We start from the raw sequence: 16,838 nt of genomic DNA on the forward strand, positions 1-16,838 counted from the left end.
TTAAAGCATTTTGCACCCAAGCAACGTTTGTATCGGTTTTTCTCTTTATTCAGCCTCTATATCATTTAACATGATAAAATCCCTTGCCATGGGTTCTAGCTCTTGTCCTGATTTAGTCCTAAAGATTGACTCACTGAAATCAAATCATTGACAGAAGTCTAGCTCCCTCTGCTGGACACGATTTCAACATGTGCTCCATCCATTCTGTCACAGATTGGCAGCACTCTGTTCTTCCTGTCCTTACAGTAGTTTACAGACCCAGGGACCTGCCAGCTCTGCCGCAATTCACTGACAGAAGTCTAGCTCCCTCTGCTGGACACGTTTAGCACACGCAGATAGTGACAAGACATCGTGGTATTCCAGATGAGTCCACTACTACCGGTTTACGGGTGAGTGGGTGGATCCTTTTTCAATGAGTTGACACGCGTAACAATAAGGAAATCAAAGGTGAAAGTAAAGTTTCACATCTGCCATTTTAGCACACAAAAGGCACATCGGATTCAATACATAACTTTGATTAAGTACATTAAAACTAGATTTTCTTTCTCCTGCGTTAACCTAAATTCAGAGGTAAGTTAAATGAGCGGAGGAAACAGTGCGTTCACTCTAAGACTATATTATATATATATATGGATTTACTCTGAATTAGGTTCCATTGCTTCGTGTTTAAAGTGTTGAGACATCGAATTCTACGCCTCTAGTTGTGTTCAAGTTCGAAAAAAAAAACATATCACAGTCGTGGCTTACTTAAATAACTCAATGATTTCTCCAAAACACGTAATTGTTCCGTAGCCAGTGATGTAGTTGTAAATCGTGAGGTACCAGAACACAAAGTGAGCGTGAGAGGGGTGTGGGGGAGTTTTGAGGTACCAGAACACAAAGTGAGCGTGAGAGGGGTGTGGGGGAGTTCTGAGGTACCAGAACACAAAGTGAGCGTGAGAGGGGTGTGGGGGAGTTCTGAGGTACCAGAACACAAAGTGAGCGTGAGAGGGGTGTGTGGGAGTTCTGAGGTACCAGAACACAAAGTGAGCGTGAGAGGGGTGTGGGGGAGTTTTGAGGTACCAGAACACAAAGTGAGCGTGAGAGGGGTGTGGGGGAGTTTTGAGGTACCAGAACACAAAGTGAGCGTGAGAGGGGAGTTCTGAGGTACCAGAACACAAAGTGAGCGTGAGAGGGGTGTGTGGGAGTTCTGAGGTACCAGAACACAAAGTGAGCGTGAGAGGGGTGTGTGGGAGTTCTGAGGTACCAGAACACAAAGTGAGCGTGAGAGGGGTGTGTGGGAGTTCTGAGGTACCAGAACACAAAGTGAGCGTGAGAGGGGAGTGACCTGGGGAGTTTTGAGGTACCAGAACACAAAGTGAGCGTGAGAGGGGTGTGTGGGAGTTCTGAGGTACCAGAACACAAAGTGAGCGTGAGAGGGGTGTGGGGGAGTTCTGAGGTACCAGAACACAAAGTGAGCGTGAGAGGGGTGTGTGGGAGTTCTGAGGTACCAGAACACAAAGTGAGCGTGAGAGGGGTGTGTGGGAGTTCTGAGGTACCAGAACACAAAGTGAGCGTGAGAGGGGTGTGGGGGAGTTCTGAGGTACCAGAACACAAAGTGAGCGTGAGAGGGGTGTGGGGGAGTTCTGAGGTACCAGAACACAAAGTGAGCGTGAGAGGGGTGTGTGGGAGTTCTGAGGTACCAGAACACAAAGTGAGGGTGAGAGGGGTGTGAGGGAGTTCTGAGGTACCAGAACACAAAGTGAGCGTGAGAGGGGTGTGTGGGAGTTCTGAGGTACCAGAACACAAAGTGAGCGTGAGAGGGGTGTGTGGGAGTTCTGAGGTACCAGAACACAAAGTGAGCGTGAGAGGGGAGTGACCTGGGGAGTTTTGAGGTACCAGAACACAAAGTGAGCGTGAGAGGGGTGTGTGGGAGTTCTGAGGTACCAGAACACAAAGTGAGCGTGAGAGGGGTGTGGGGGAGTTCTGAGGTACCAGAACACAAAGTGAGCGTGAGAGGGGTGTGTGGGAGTTCTGAGGTACCAGAACACAAAGTGAGCGTGAGAGGGGTGTGTGGGAGTTCTGAGGTACCAGAAAACAAAGTGAGCGTGAGAGGGGAGTGACCTGGGGAGTTCTGAGGTACCAGAACACAAAGTGAGCGTGAGAGGGGTGTGTGGGAGTTCTGAGGTACCAGAACACAAAGTGAGCGTGAGAGGGGTGTGTGGGAGTTCTGAGGTACCAGAACACAAAGTGAGCGTGAGAGGGGTGTGTGGGAGTTCTGAGGTACCAGAACACAAAGTGAGCGTGAGAGGGGAGTGACCTGGGGAGTTTTGAGGTACCAGAACACAAAGTGAGCGTGAGAGGGGTGTGTGGGAGTTCTGAGGTACCAGAACACAAAGTGAGCGTGAGAGGGGTGTGGGGGAGTTTTGAGGTACCAGAACACAAAGTGAGCGTGAGAGGGGTGTGGGGGAGTTTTGAGGTACCAGAACACAAAGTGAGCGTGAGAGGGGAGTGACCTGGGGAGTTCTGAGGTACCAGAACACAAAGTGAGCGTGAGAGGGGTGTGTGGGAGTTCTGAGGTACCAGAACACAAAGTGAGCGTGAGAGGGGTGTGGGGGAGTTCTGAGGTACCAGAACACAAAGTGAGCGTGAGAGGGGTGTGTGGGAGTTCTGAGGTACCAGAACACAAAGTGAGCGTGAGAGGGGTGTGTGGGAGTTCTGAGGTACCAGAACACAAAGTGAGCGTGAGAGGGGAGTGACCTGGGGAGTTCTGAGGTACCAGAACACAAAGTGAGCGTGAGAGGGGTGTGTGGGAGTTCTGAGGTACCAGAACACAAAGTGAGCGTGAGAGGGGTGTGTGGGAGTTCTGAGGTACCAGAACACAAAGTGAGCGTGAGAGGGGTGTGTGGGAGTTCTGAGGTACCAGAACACAAAGTGAGCGTGAGAGGGGAGTGACCTGGGGAGTTTTGAGGTACCAGAACACAAAGTGAGCGTGAGAGGGGTGTGTGGGAGTTCTGAGGTACCAGAACACAAAGTGAGCGTGAGAGGGGTGTGGGGGAGTTCTGAGGTACCAGAACACAAAGTGAGCGTGAGAGGGGTGTGTGGGAGTTCTGAGGTACCAGAACACAAAGTGAGCGTGAGAGGGGAGTGACCTGGGGAGTTTTGAGGTACCAGAACACAAAGTGAGCGTGAGAGGGGTGTGTGGGAGTTCTGAGGTACCAGAACACAAAGTGAGCGTGAAAGGGGTGTGGGGGAGTTCTGAGGTACCAGAACACAAAGTGAGCGTGAGAGGGGTGTGTGGGAGTTCTGAGGTACCAGAACACAAAGTGAGCGTGAGAGGGGTGTGGGGGAGTTCTGAGGTACCAGAACACAAAGTGAGCGTGAGAGGGGTGTGTGGGAGTTCTGAGGTACCAGAACACAAAGTGAGCGTGAGAGGGGTGTGTGGGAGTTCTGAGGTACCAGAACACAAAGTGAGCGTGAGAGGGGAGTGACCTGGGGAGTTCTGAGGTACCAGAACACAAAGTGAGCGTGAGAGGGGTGTGTGGGAGTTCTGAGGTACCAGAACACAAAGTGAGCGTGAGAGGGGTGTGTGGGAGTTCTGAGGTACCAGAACACAAAGTGAGCGTGAGAGGGGTGTGTGGGAGTTCTGAGGTACCAGAACACAAAGTGAGCGTGAGAGGGGAGTGACCTGGGGAGTTTTGAGGTACCAGAACACAAAGTGAGCGTGAGAGGGGTGTGTGGGAGTTCTGAGGTACCAGAACACAAAGTGAGCGTGAGAGGGGTGTGGGGGAGTTCTGAGGTACCAGAACACAAAGTGAGCGTGAGAGGGGTGTGTGGGAGTTCTGAGGTACCAGAACACAAAGTGAGCGTGAGAGGGGAGTGACCTGGGGAGTTTTGAGGTACCAGAACACAAAGTGAGCGTGAGAGGGGTGTGTGGGAGTTCTGAGGTACCAGAACACAAAGTGAGCGTGAAAGGGGTGTGGGGGAGTTCTGAGGTACCAGAACACAAAGTGAGCGTGAGAGGGGTGTGTGGGAGTTCTGAGGTACCAGAACACAAAGTGAGCGTGAGAGGGGTGTGGGGGAGTTCTGAGGTACCAGAACACAAAGTGAGGGTGAGAGGGGTGTGTGGGAGTTCTGAGGTACCAGAACACAAAGTGAGCGTGAGAGGGGTGTGGGGGAGTTCTGAGGTACCAGAACACAAAGTGAGCGTGAGAGGGGTGTGGGGGAGTTCTGAGGTACCAGAACACAAAGTGAGCGTGAGAGGGGTGTGTGGGAGTTCTGAGGTACCAGAACACAAAGTGAGGGTGAGAGGGGTGTGAGGGAGTTCTGAGGTACCAGAACACAAAGTGAGCGTGAGAGGGGTGTGGGGGAGTTCTGAGGTACCAGAACACAAAGTGAGCGTGAGAGGGGTGTGGGGGAGTTCTGAGGTACCAGAACACAAAGTGAGCGTGAGAGGGGTGTGGGGGAGTTCTGAGGTACCAGAACACAAAGTGAGCGTGAGAGGGGTGTGTGGGAGTTCTGAGGTACCAGAACACAAAGTGAGCGTGAGAGGGGTGTAGGGGAGTTCTGAGGTACCAGAACACAAAGTGAGGGTGAGAGGGGTGTGTGGGAGTTCTGAGGTACCAGAACACAAAGTGAGGGTGAGAGGGGTGTGTGGGAGTTCTGAGGTACCAGAACACAAAGTGAGCGTGAGAGGGGTGTGTGGGAGTTCTGAGGTACCAGAACACAAAGTGAGCGTGAGAGGGGAGTGACCTGTGGAGTTTTGAGGTACCAGAACACAAAGTGAGCGTGAGAGGGGTGTGTGGGAGTTCTGAGGTACCAGAACACAAACTGAGCGTGAGAGGGGAGTGACCTGGGGAGTTCTGAGGTACCAGAACACAAAGTGAGCGTGAGAGGGGAGTGACCTGGGGAGTTTTATAATAAACATTGCATGCATATCATCGCATTTGCGTAGCGGCATAGAGCAGTAGAGGACCACTTCCGGCGCCGACAGAGATGGCCGCCTCGCTTCGCGTTCCTAGGAAACTATGCAGTTTTTTGTTTTTTTACGTGTTATTTCTTACATTAGTACCCCAGGTCATCTTAGGTTTCATTACATACAGTCGAGAAGAACTACTGAATATAAGATCAGCGTCAACTCACCATCAGTACGACCAAGAATATGTTTTTCGCGACGCAGATCCTGTGTTCTGCCTTACAAACAGGACAACGGAGTGGATCCCATGCAGCGACCGAAAAAAACGACTCCGAAAAAGAGGGAAACGAGGCGGTCTTCTGGTCAGACTCCGGAGACGGGCACACCGTGCACCATTCCCTAGCATTCTTCTTGCCAATGTCCAGTCTCTTGACAACAAGGTTGATGAAATCCGAGCAAGGGTAGCATTCCAGAGGGACATCAGAGACTGTAACGTTCTTTGCTTCACGGAAACGTGGCTTACTGGAGAGACGCTATCCGAAGCGGTGCAGCCAACGGGTTTCTCCACGCATCGCGCAGACAGAAACAAACATCTTTCTGGTAAGAAGAGGGGCGGGGGCGTATGCCTAATGACTAACGTGACATGGTGTGATGAAAGAAACATACAGGAACTCAAATCCTTCTGTTCACCTGATTTAGAATTCCTCACAATCAAATGTAGACCGCATTATCTACCAAGAGAATTCTCTTCGATTATAATCACAGCCGTATATATCCCCCCCCAAGCAGACACATCGTTGGCTCTGAATGAACTTTATTTGACTCTTTGCAAACTGGAAACCATTTATCCGGAGGCTGCATTCATTGTAGCTGGGGATTTTAACAAGGCTAATCTGAAAACAAGACTCCCTAAATTTTATCAGCATATCAATTGCGCAACCAGGGGTGGAAAGACCTTGGATCATTGTTACTCTAACTTCCGCGACGCATATAAGGCCCTGCCCCGCCCCCCTTTCGGAAAAGCTGACCACGACTCCATTTTGTTGATCCCTGCCTACAGACAGAAACTAAAACAAGAGGCTCCCACGCTGAGGTCTGTCCAACGCTGGTCCGACCAAGCTGACTCCACACTCCAAGACTGCTTCCATCACGTGGACTGGGAGATGTTTCGTATTGCGTCAGATAACAACATCGACGAATACGCTGATTCGGTGTGCGAGTTCATTAGAACGTGCGTTGAAGATGTCGTTCCCATAGCAACGATTAAAACATTCCCTAACCAGAAACCGTGGATTGATGGCAGCATTCGCGTGAAACTGAAAGCGCGAACCACTGCTTTTAATCAGGGCAAGGTGTCTGGTAACATGACCGAATACAAACAGTGCAGCTATTCCCTCTGCAAGGCTATCAAACAAGCTAAGCGCCAGTACAGAGACAAAGTAGAATCTCAATTCAACGGCTCAGACACAAGAGGCATGTGGCAGGGTCTACAGTCAATCACGGACTACAGGAAGAAATCCAGCCCAGTCACGGACCAGGATGTCCTGCTCCCAGGCAGACTAAATAACTTTTTTGCCCGCTTTGAGGACAATACAGTGCCACTGACACTGCCTGCAACGAAAACTTGCGGTCTCTCCTTCACTGCAGCCGAGGTGAGTAAGACATTTAAACGTGTTAACCCTCGCAAGGCTGCAGGCCCAGATGGCATCCCCAGCCGCACCCTCAGAGCATGCGCAGACCAGCTGGCCGGTGTGTTTACGGACATATTCAATCAATCCCTATACCAGTCTGCTGTTCCCACATGCTTCAAGAGGGCCACCATTGTTCCTGTTCCCAAGAAAGCTAAGGTAACTGAGCTAAACGACTACCGCCCCGTAGCACTCACTTCCGTCATCATGAAGTGCTTTGAGAGACTAGTCAAGGACCATATCACCTCCACCCTACCTGACACCCTAGACCCACTCCAATTTGCTTACCGCCCAAATAGGTCCACAGACGATGCAATCTCAACCACACTGCACACTGCCCTAACCCATCTGGACAAGAGGAATACCTATGTGAGAATGCTGTTCATTGACTACAGCTCGGCATTCAACACCATAGTACCCTCCAAGCTCGTCATCAAGCTCGAGACCCTGGGTCTCGACCCCGCCCTGTGCAACTGGGTACTGGACTTCCTGACGGGCCGCCCCCAGGTGGTGAGGGTAGGTAACAACATCTCCTCCCCGCTGATCCTCAACACTGGGGCCCCACAAGGGTGCGTTCTGAGCCCTCTCCTGTACTCCCTGTTCACCCACGACTGCGTGGCCACGCACGCCTCCAACTCAATCATCAAGTTTGCGGACGACACAACAGTGGTAGGCTTGATTACCAACAACGACGAGACGGCCTACAGGGAGGAGGTGAGGGCCCTCGGAGTGTGGTGTCAGTAAAATAACCTCACACTCAACGTCAACAAAACTAAGGAGATGATTGTGGACTTCAGGAAACAGCAGAGGGAACACCCCCCTATCCACATCAATGGAACAGTAATGGAGAGGGTAGCAAGTTTTAAGTTCCTCGGCATACACATCACAGACAAACTGAATTGGTCCACTCACACAGACAGCATTGTGAAGAAGGCGCAGCAGCGCCTCTTCAACCTTAGGAGGCTGAAGAAATTTGGCTTGTCACCAAAAGCACTCACAAACTTCTACAGATGCACAATCGAGAGCATCCTGGCGGGCTGTATCACCGCCTGGTACGGCAACTGCTCCGCCCTCAACCGTAAGGCTCTCCAGAGGGTAGTGAGGTCTGCACAACGCATCACCGGGGGCAAACTACCTGCCCTCCAGGACACCTACACCACCCGATGTCACAGGAAGGCCATAAAGATCATCAAGGACATCAACCACCCGAGCCACTGCCTGTTCACCCCGCTATCATCCAGAAGGCGAGGTCAGTACAGGTGCATCAAAGCTGGGACCGAGAGACTGAAAAACAGCTTCTATCTCAAGGCCATCAGTCTGTTAAACAGCCACCACTAACATTGAGTGGCTGTCGCCAACACACTGACACTGACTCAACTCCAGCCACTTTAATAATGGGAATTGATGGGAAATGATGTAAATATATCACTAGCCACTTTAAACAATGCTACCTTATATAATGTTACTTACCCTACATTATTCATCTCATATGCATACGTATATACTGTACTCTATATCATCGACTGTATCCTTATGTAATACATGTATCACTAGCCACTTAACTATGCCACTTTGTTTACATACTCATCTCATATGTATATACTGTACTCGATACCATCTACTGTATCTTGCCTATGCTGCTCTGTACCATCACTCATTCATATATCCTTATGTACATATTCTTTATCCCCTCACACTGTGTACAAGACAGTAGTTTTGGAATTGTTAGTTAGATTACTTGTTGGTTATTACTGCATTGTCGGAACTAGAAGCACAAGCATTTCGCTACACTCGCATTAACATCTGCTAACCATGTGTATGTGACAAATAAAATTTGATTTGACTTACTGAAGACGCATAATATGGGGAACATTTATAGGATCTGAGGAAAATCTGGCCTTTTATAAACACATGCAATTCTACATCATTTTACATGACTGGAGACTTTGGCAGAATCTCGTTTAATACCGCACAAGTGATCGAAATGGCAGGCTACTTTGACACTGACAGGACTGAGAATCTGACATCAATAAAAACGACCTGTCTTGAATCCATTAATATCCTAGGCCTAGGTGTGTGGAGACACATATTGTAGGCTACAATATGAGGAGGAAATTATAGTCCTGAACATGCTTTCTGGTCAAACCCCATCTCAGATTTTATTTTAACAACGTGTAGGCTCGATGTAATGTTGTTGTTGCATAAAGTAATAAATAAGAGCCTTTTCACAGATCCTATTTTTCCTACTACTACTTCCTGTCAGACACTCAGCTGTCAATCGGAAAAATAGTAGCCTGGACACAAACAATAATAATAACGGTACCTTATTTACAAGTACAACATACTTTTTTAAACCAGTTGCTATTGTGGATTATGTCAAATTTCAAATCAAATTTATTTATATAGCCCTTCGTACATCAGCTGATATCTCAAAGTGCTGTACAGAAACCCAGCCTAAAACCCCAAACAGCAAGCAATGCAGGTGTAGAAGCACGGTGGCTAGGGAAAAACTCCCTAGAAAGGCCAAAACCTAGGAAGAAACCTAGAGAGGAACCAGGCTATGTGGGGTGGCCAGTCCTCTTCTGGCTGTGCCGGGTGGAGATTATAACAGAACATGGCCAAGATGTTCAAATGTTCATAAATGACCAGCATGGTCGAATAATAATAAGGCAGAACAGTTGAAACTGGAGCAGCAGCACGGCCAGGTGGACTGGGGACAGCAAGGAGTCATCATGTCAGGTAGTCCTGGGGCATGGTCCTAGGGCTCAGGTCCTCCGAGAGAGAGAAAGAGAGAAGGAGAGAATTAGAGAACGCACACTTAGATTCACACAGGACACCGAATAGGACAGGAGAAGTACTCCAGATATAACAAACTGACCCTAGCCCCCCGACACATAAACTATTATGTGATGTCTTGCTACAGATAGATGTCATAATTTGACCAGCTTCTCACAACAGGAAAATAATCCTGCAGCAACAGGAAATGTGAATTAATTATGGTCATTTTTGTAGGAGCTGATACATTTTTTTGTTAGGATAAATCAAGTCTTACATTTTAATGTGGAAATTACAAAATTTAGAAGGCTTTTTTAAAACTCGAATACACTGCAATTTGCATTTGTTGCTTCCCAGGAAATGTATCTTTGACAACAGAGTGATCAAATTAACACAGTACACCTGTATCTTGTATCCTCCCTCTAGAATAGATAGACTAGACAAAAATGTCTAGACCACAAAGACTACACTGAGTGTCCCGTATCAGCCCTCAATCATGAGTTCCTCACAGGAAGATGAGGGTGGTGTGGAAAGCAGGTAAGCCCCTACATGCTTTTTTCAATTGTAATTTTTGTCAGCATACCCGTTGTCAATTAAGGCAAACTGAATTGATGATGGCTTACTGGCATGTCACAGCCTCATTCATATCTAGTAATATATTAACAGGAATATTAAATAAAACATGACTGTTATAATTTGTCCGTTTAACATAATGAAAAATACATCTTATCTTTCACAGTTGCAGTAAATAGTAATATTGCAATAATAAGTCATTAACAGTTTATAAACTAGGCCTATATACAGTACCAGTCAAAAGTTTCCCAACACCTACTCATTCAAGGTCTTTTCTTTATTTTTACTATTTTCTACACTGTAGAAAACTATGAAATAACACATATGGAATCATGTAGTAACCAAAAAAAAGTGTTAAACAAATCCAACTATATTTTACATTGTTCAAAGTAGTCACCCTTTGCCTTGATGACAACTTTGCACACTCTTGGCATTCTCTCAACCAGCTTCATGAGGCATGCCTTTCCAACAGTCTTGAAGGAGTTCCCACATATGCTGAGCACTTGTTGGCTGCTTTTCCTTCACTCTGCCGTCCAACTCATCCCAAACCATCTCAATTGGGTTTACATTCTACATAATCTACATAATAGTGAAGAATAGTGAAGACATCAACACTATGTAAATAACCCATATATATGTTTTATTATATTATTTTATAATGTATATTTTAAAATATGCTGCACCAGATGACCTGGCTTCCACAATCACCTGACCTCAACCCATTTTGAGATGGTTTGGGATGAGTTGGACTGCAGAGTGAAGAAAAAGCAGCCAACAAGTGCTCAGCATATGTGGGAACTCCTTCAAGGCTGTTGGAAGAGCATTTCAGTTGAAGCTGATTGAAAGAATGCCAAGGGTGTCCGAAGCTGTCATCAAGGCAAAGGGTGGCTACCAAGGAACCTACCAGGCACAACCCTAATTCCGTAACCATGGGCACCCTCTTAGACATCATCCTGACCAACTTGCCCTCTAAATACACCTCTACACCAAGGCTTTTGACTCTGTCAATCACCGCATTCTTATCAGCAGACTCAATAGCCTTGGCTTCTCAAATGAATGCCTCGCCTGGTTCACCAACTACTTCTCAGATAGAGTACAGTGTGTCAAATCGGAGGGCCTGTTGTCCGGACCTCTGGCAGTCTTTATGGGGGTGCCACAGGGTTCAATTCTCGGGGCGACTCTTTTCTCGTAATATATCAATTATGTTGCTCTTGCTGCTGGTGATTCTCTGATCCACCTCTATGCAGACGACACCATTCTGTATACATCTGACCCTTCTTTGGACACTGTGTTAACACGCCTACAAAAGAGCTTCAACGCCATACAACACTCCTTCCGTGGCCTCTAACTGCTTTTAAATGCTAGTAAAACTAAATGCATGCTCTTTAACCGATTGCTGCCCACACCCTCCCGCCCGACTAGCATCACTACTCTGGACGGTTCTGATCTAGAATATGTGGACAACTACAAATAGCTAGGTGTCTGGTTAGACTGTAAACTCTCCTTCCAGGCTCACATTAAGCATCTCCATTCCAAAATTAAATCTAGAATCGGTTTCCTATTTCACAACAAAGCCTCCTTCACTCATGCTGCCAAACATACCCTCGTAAATCTGACTATCCTACCGATCCTTGACTTCGGCGATGTCATCTACAAAATAGCCTCCAACACTCTACTCAGCAAACTGGATGTAGTCTATCACAGTGCCATCCGTTTTGTCACCAAAGCCCCATATACTACCCACCACTGCAACCTGTATGCTCTCGTTGGCTGGCCCTCACCACATATTCGTCGCCAAACCTGCTGGCTCCAGGTCATCTATAAGTCTTTGCTAGGTAAAGTCCCGCCTTATCTCAGCTCACTGGTCACCATAGCAACACCCACCCATAGCACGCGCTCCAGCAGGTGTATTTCACTGGTCATCCCCAACACTTCTTTTCTTTTGCACCCCAGTAGCTCTACTTGCACATCACCATCTGCACATCTATCACTCCAGTGTTAATGCTAAATGGTAATTATTTTGCCTCTATGGACTATTTATTGCCTTACCTCCCTACATTTGCACACACTGTATATATATTTTCCTATTGTGTTGTTGACTGTACGTTTGTTTATCCCATGTGTAACTCTGTGTTGTTTGTGTTGCAGTGCTTTGCTTTATCTTGGCCAGGTCGCAGTTGTAGATGAGAACTTGTTCTCAACTGGCCTACCCAGTTAAATAAAGGTGTTCTCAACTGGCTTACCCGGTTAAATAAAGGTGTTCTCAACTGGCCTACATGGTTAAATAAAGGTGTTCTCAACTGGCCTACCTGGTTAAATAAAGGTGTTCTCAACTAGCCTACCTGGTTAAATAAAGGTGTTCTCAACTGGCCTACCTGGTTAAATAAAGGTGTTCTCAACTAGCCTACCTGGTTAAATAAAGGTGTTCTCAACTGGCCTACCTGGTTAAATAAAGGTGTTCTCAACTGGCCTACCCGGTTAAATAAAGGTGTTCTCAACTCGCCTACCCGGTTAAATAAAGGTGAAATAAAATAAAATAAAAATACAGAAATACAGCCAGTATGATGCAACATCAGGATGCAAAGTGCATTATGCCGGCTGTATTAATACATTATTGAAGGTTATATATTTTAACTTGATTGCTGATATGCAAAACATTTTGGGACTATATCAACTAATGGACTAATGACACAAACAGCAAAAGATAGTTTTCCGGGCTCACTTTTCCTTTAATGTGAGTGTTACCCAAACTACACATTTATTGACTGTACCCGAGAAACATGAGGTTTGTGTTCACCAGATTCATGTTTTCATTTATACAATTTATATTACAGCCCCCAGTCTGTGCAGTCAGCAGCATCTCCAGCACGCAGCTATCTGTCCATGAAGAGTGACCAGTCAATGGGTCAGCCCATTAATTTCAGAGATAGAGCTTTGGATGGAGGGTTTCGGTGAGTTTAACATGTTGCACCGGGACGTGGTATTAGAAAGGTCTGAATACAGTTTAGATTCAACTGAAAAGGCAAAACAGGAAGATTTATTTTATAGAATATTACTTTACCTCTCAATACAAAGGCTGTTAGGAGGAGCATCATCTGCTTCTGATATTCTATTTGTTATTGGCTTTGGTTCTAATTAAGCCATTTCTATTAGACACCGAAATATACAACTCATTCGTTTCTAATGAATCAATATCTTCCAATATCTTCTTGATTGCAATTATTCACACATTTGTTTTACAAGGTCCAGCGAGTCATTCAGTTCCCAGGTTTGGGTAATGATTGTTTTTTTAGGTTATTTAAACAGATTCCAGGATAATAGTGATGGCAGAAAACACATTTATAATGTGCCAGTTAACGCCTTTAAACACTGGTTGCAGTGGTGCTAATATAAATGGCCAGCAGGTGGAACAATAACCACAATGAAATGAGGTTCTATAAACATTATTCTAAATTTTTATTTCATATCAAAATGACTCTTACTGTATTAATGTTTTTCAACTGTAGTTTAAGTTTCACAACTCAAAGCCTGTATTTGGTACATGTTTTTATGGTAATCATATCAGCATCATTGTAAATGAAGGCAAACTGAATTGATGATGGCTAACAGGATTGTCACCTTGGCAAGCTCAGCTTCATTTTGCATTGAGAATTATATTTTAAAAGGAAAATTAAATTAAACAAACAATAAATATGTTATGATTTGTCTGTTTAACATAAAAACAATGATGTCTTTATGTTTCACAGTTGCAGTCAAGAATAATACTGTTATCATAACTAATTAACCCTTTATAAACTAGGGTCAGGATTCAATCTGACTGAGGGTGGTTGACAATCCGGCATTTAAAGGCAATCTTCCTGCATTAGTGGAGATTCACAGTAAATGCTGTGTACAGTGCATTTACTCTAGGTTTCTTCCTAGGTTCTGGCCTTTCTAGGGAGTTTTTCCTAGCCACCGTGCTTCTACACCTGCATTGCTTGCTGTTTGGGGGTTTTAGGCTGGGTTTCTGTACAGCACTTTGAGATATCAGCTGATGTACGAAGGGCTTTATAAATACATTTGATTTGATTCGGAAAGTATTCAGACCCCTTGACTTTTTCCACTTTGTTACGTTACACACTTATTCTAAAATTGATTAAATAAAACATACAAAATAGAAACAATTCTCATCAATCTCCACACGATACAATACAATGACAAAGCAAAAACTGGTTTTAAGAAATGTTTGCACATTTATTCGTAAAAAAATAATAAAATTAAATATCATATTTACATATGTATTCAGACTCTTACCTCAGTACTTTGTTGAAGCACATTTGGCAGGGATTACAGCCTTGAGCGTTCTTGGGTATGACTGCAATCTTGGCACACCTGTATTTGGGGAGTTTCTCCCATTGTTCTCTGCAGATCCTCTAAAGATCTGTCAGGTTGGATGGGGAGCGTCGCTGCACAGTTATTTTCAGGTCTCTACAGAGATGCTTGATTGGGTTCAAGTCCAGGCTCTGGCTGAACCACTCAAGAACATTCAAAGACTTGTCCCGAAGCTACTGCTGCGTCTTCTTGGTTGTGTGCTTAGGGTTGTTGTCCTGTTGAAGGTGAACCATCGCCCCAGTCTGTGGTCCTGAGCGCTCTGGAGCAGGTTTTCATCAAGGAAAATATCTGTACTTTGCTCCGTTCATCTTTCACTCGCCGCTGAAAAACATCCCCATGATGCTGCCACCACAGGTTTCCTCCAGACTTGACGCTTGCTTGGTTTGATTTGTCATTCAGGCCGGAGAGTTCGATCTTGGTTTCATCAGACCAGAGAATGGTCTGAGAGTCAATTACGTGTCTTTTGGCAAACTTTTGGCAAACTCCAAAAGGGCTGTCATGTGCCTTTTACTGAGAAGAGTGGCTGCCACTGCCATAAGGGCCTGATTGGATTGATTGGATTGTTGCAGAGATCTGGAAGGTTCTCCCATCTAATTTTTTATATTTTTTAAAATTTTGCCCCTTTTTCTCCCCAATTTCGTGGTATCCAATTGTTTTAGTAGCTACTATCTTGTCTCATCGCTACAACTCCCGTACGGGCTCGGGAGAGACGAAGGTTGAAAGTCATGCGTCAACCAAACCAACCCACTGCTTCTTAACACAGCGCCATCCAACCCGGAAGCCAGCTGCACCAATGTGTCGGAGTAAACACTGTGCACCTGGCAACCTTGGTTAGCGCGCACTGCGCCCGGCCCGCCACAGGAGTCGCTGGTGCACAGGAGTCTCTGGTGCGCGATGAGACAAGGATTTCCCTACCGGCCAAACCCTCTCTAACCCGGACAACGCTAGGCCAATTGTGCGTCGCCCCACGGACCTCCCGGTCGCGGCCGGTTACGACAGAGCCTGGGCGCGAACCCAGAGTCTCTGGTGGCACAGCGCCCTTAACCACTGTGCCACCCGGGAGGCCACCTTCCTGACCAAGGTCCTTCTCCTCCGATTGCTCAGCTTGGCTGGGCGGCCAGCTTTAGGAAGACTCTTGGTGGTTCCAAACTTCTTGCATTTAAGAATGATAGAGGCCACTGTTGTTCTTGGGGACCTTCAATGTTGCAGAAATGTTTTGGGACCCTTCCCCAGATCTGTGCCTCGACACAATCCTGTCTCCTCAACTCCAACCTCATGGATTGGTTTTTGCTCTGACATGCACTGTCAACTGTGGGACCTTATATAGACAGGTGTGTACCTTTCCAAATCAAGTCCCATCAATTGAATTTACCACAGGTGGACTCCAATCAAGTTGCAGAAACATCAAGGATGATCAATGGAAGCAGGATGCATCTGAACTCAATTAAGAGTCTCATAGCAATGGGTCTGAATACTTATGTAAATAAGGTATCCTGTTTTTTATTTTGCATACATTTGCAATCATTTTTAAATACCTGTTTTCAGTTTGTCATTATGGGATATTGTGTGTTGATCGATGAAGATAAAATGTATTTAACCCATTTTAGAATAAGGCCGTAACGTGACAACATGTGGAAAAGGGGAAGGGGTCTGAATACTTTCCAAATGCACTGTATGTCAGCTCAATCTGAAATTACTTTTGAAAGACACATTGTTGAGGTCTAATTGAATTCCATCAAAAGCTTCGTTACATTCTAAACCTTTTTATTAATCATTGTAGGTAAACCTTAATGTGAAAGTTACCCACATTAGATATTATTGACTGTACCTGAGAAACATGAGGTTTGTGTTCACCAGATTAATGTTTTCATTGATGCAATTTATATTACAGCCCCCAGTCGGTGCAGTCAGCAGCATCTCCAGCGCGCAGCTATCTGTCCATGAAGAGTGACCAGTCAATGGGTCAGCCCATTAATTTCAGAGATTTTTTTTTGTTTGAAGACCACAGGTGAGTTTAACATTCAAAGGGAAGTATTGATAGAAAGAAGATGTGAATATAGTTTAGTTCAAATGGAATATGCAAAACAGGAAGATTTCATGACCGGGAATTATAAGGTTCTTTCACCAAAAAAGATGACTGAAATAATTGGCTTAAAGTTCCAACCCCTCATTGGTTTGAATAGTGTGAGCACCATATAGGTAGAGAATATTGTACAGAACAAAGCTAAATTTTGACAAAAATGCAGATAGAACCTCATCATGTCAAGCTCTCGCTTTGGGGAAGAACTGTTGCTTGTATCCTTTCCATACAAAGGATGCTTCGCCTGCTTCCTCAGACCTCAGTGAAAGTGATTGTCCAATGACTTGCCCAATGACACTCCAAGAGGCTTTGCCCCATCTAATCCATCTTTAAGAGCTTTTTTTAAATTTTGCGTTCATGTTGTATGACAGTAGTGTAAATTCACCACACAATATGAATCTGATTTCAGAAAGTTCTGCTTTTACCAGGCAAGTCAGTTAAGAACAAATTCTTATTT

The 16,838-nt window shown here is 45.7% G+C and overlaps 1 protein-coding gene across 1 annotated transcript in view; it reads left to right on the plus strand.

Annotated features, from left to right (window-relative positions):
- The first annotated feature begins 427 nt into the window (after window positions 1-427).
- The window catches only part of LOC110536469, a 43,260-nt gene continuing 26,849 nt past the window's right edge, over window positions 428-16,838 (plus strand). The window contains exons 1-4 of the mRNA XM_036936496.1: window positions 428-570; window positions 9,784-9,894; window positions 12,765-12,881; window positions 16,193-16,309. Coding sequence (XP_036792391.1) covers window positions 9,854-9,894; window positions 12,765-12,881; window positions 16,193-16,309 — 275 coding nt within the window. The 5' untranslated portion in view covers window positions 428-570; window positions 9,784-9,853. The remainder of the gene's footprint in view (window positions 571-9,783; window positions 9,895-12,764; window positions 12,882-16,192; window positions 16,310-16,838) is intronic.

The sequence above is a fragment of the Oncorhynchus mykiss genome, chromosome 11, assembly GCF_013265735.2.
Source record: "Oncorhynchus mykiss isolate Arlee chromosome 11, USDA_OmykA_1.1, whole genome shotgun sequence".
Classification (NCBI taxonomy): domain Eukaryota; kingdom Metazoa; phylum Chordata; class Actinopteri; order Salmoniformes; family Salmonidae; genus Oncorhynchus; species Oncorhynchus mykiss.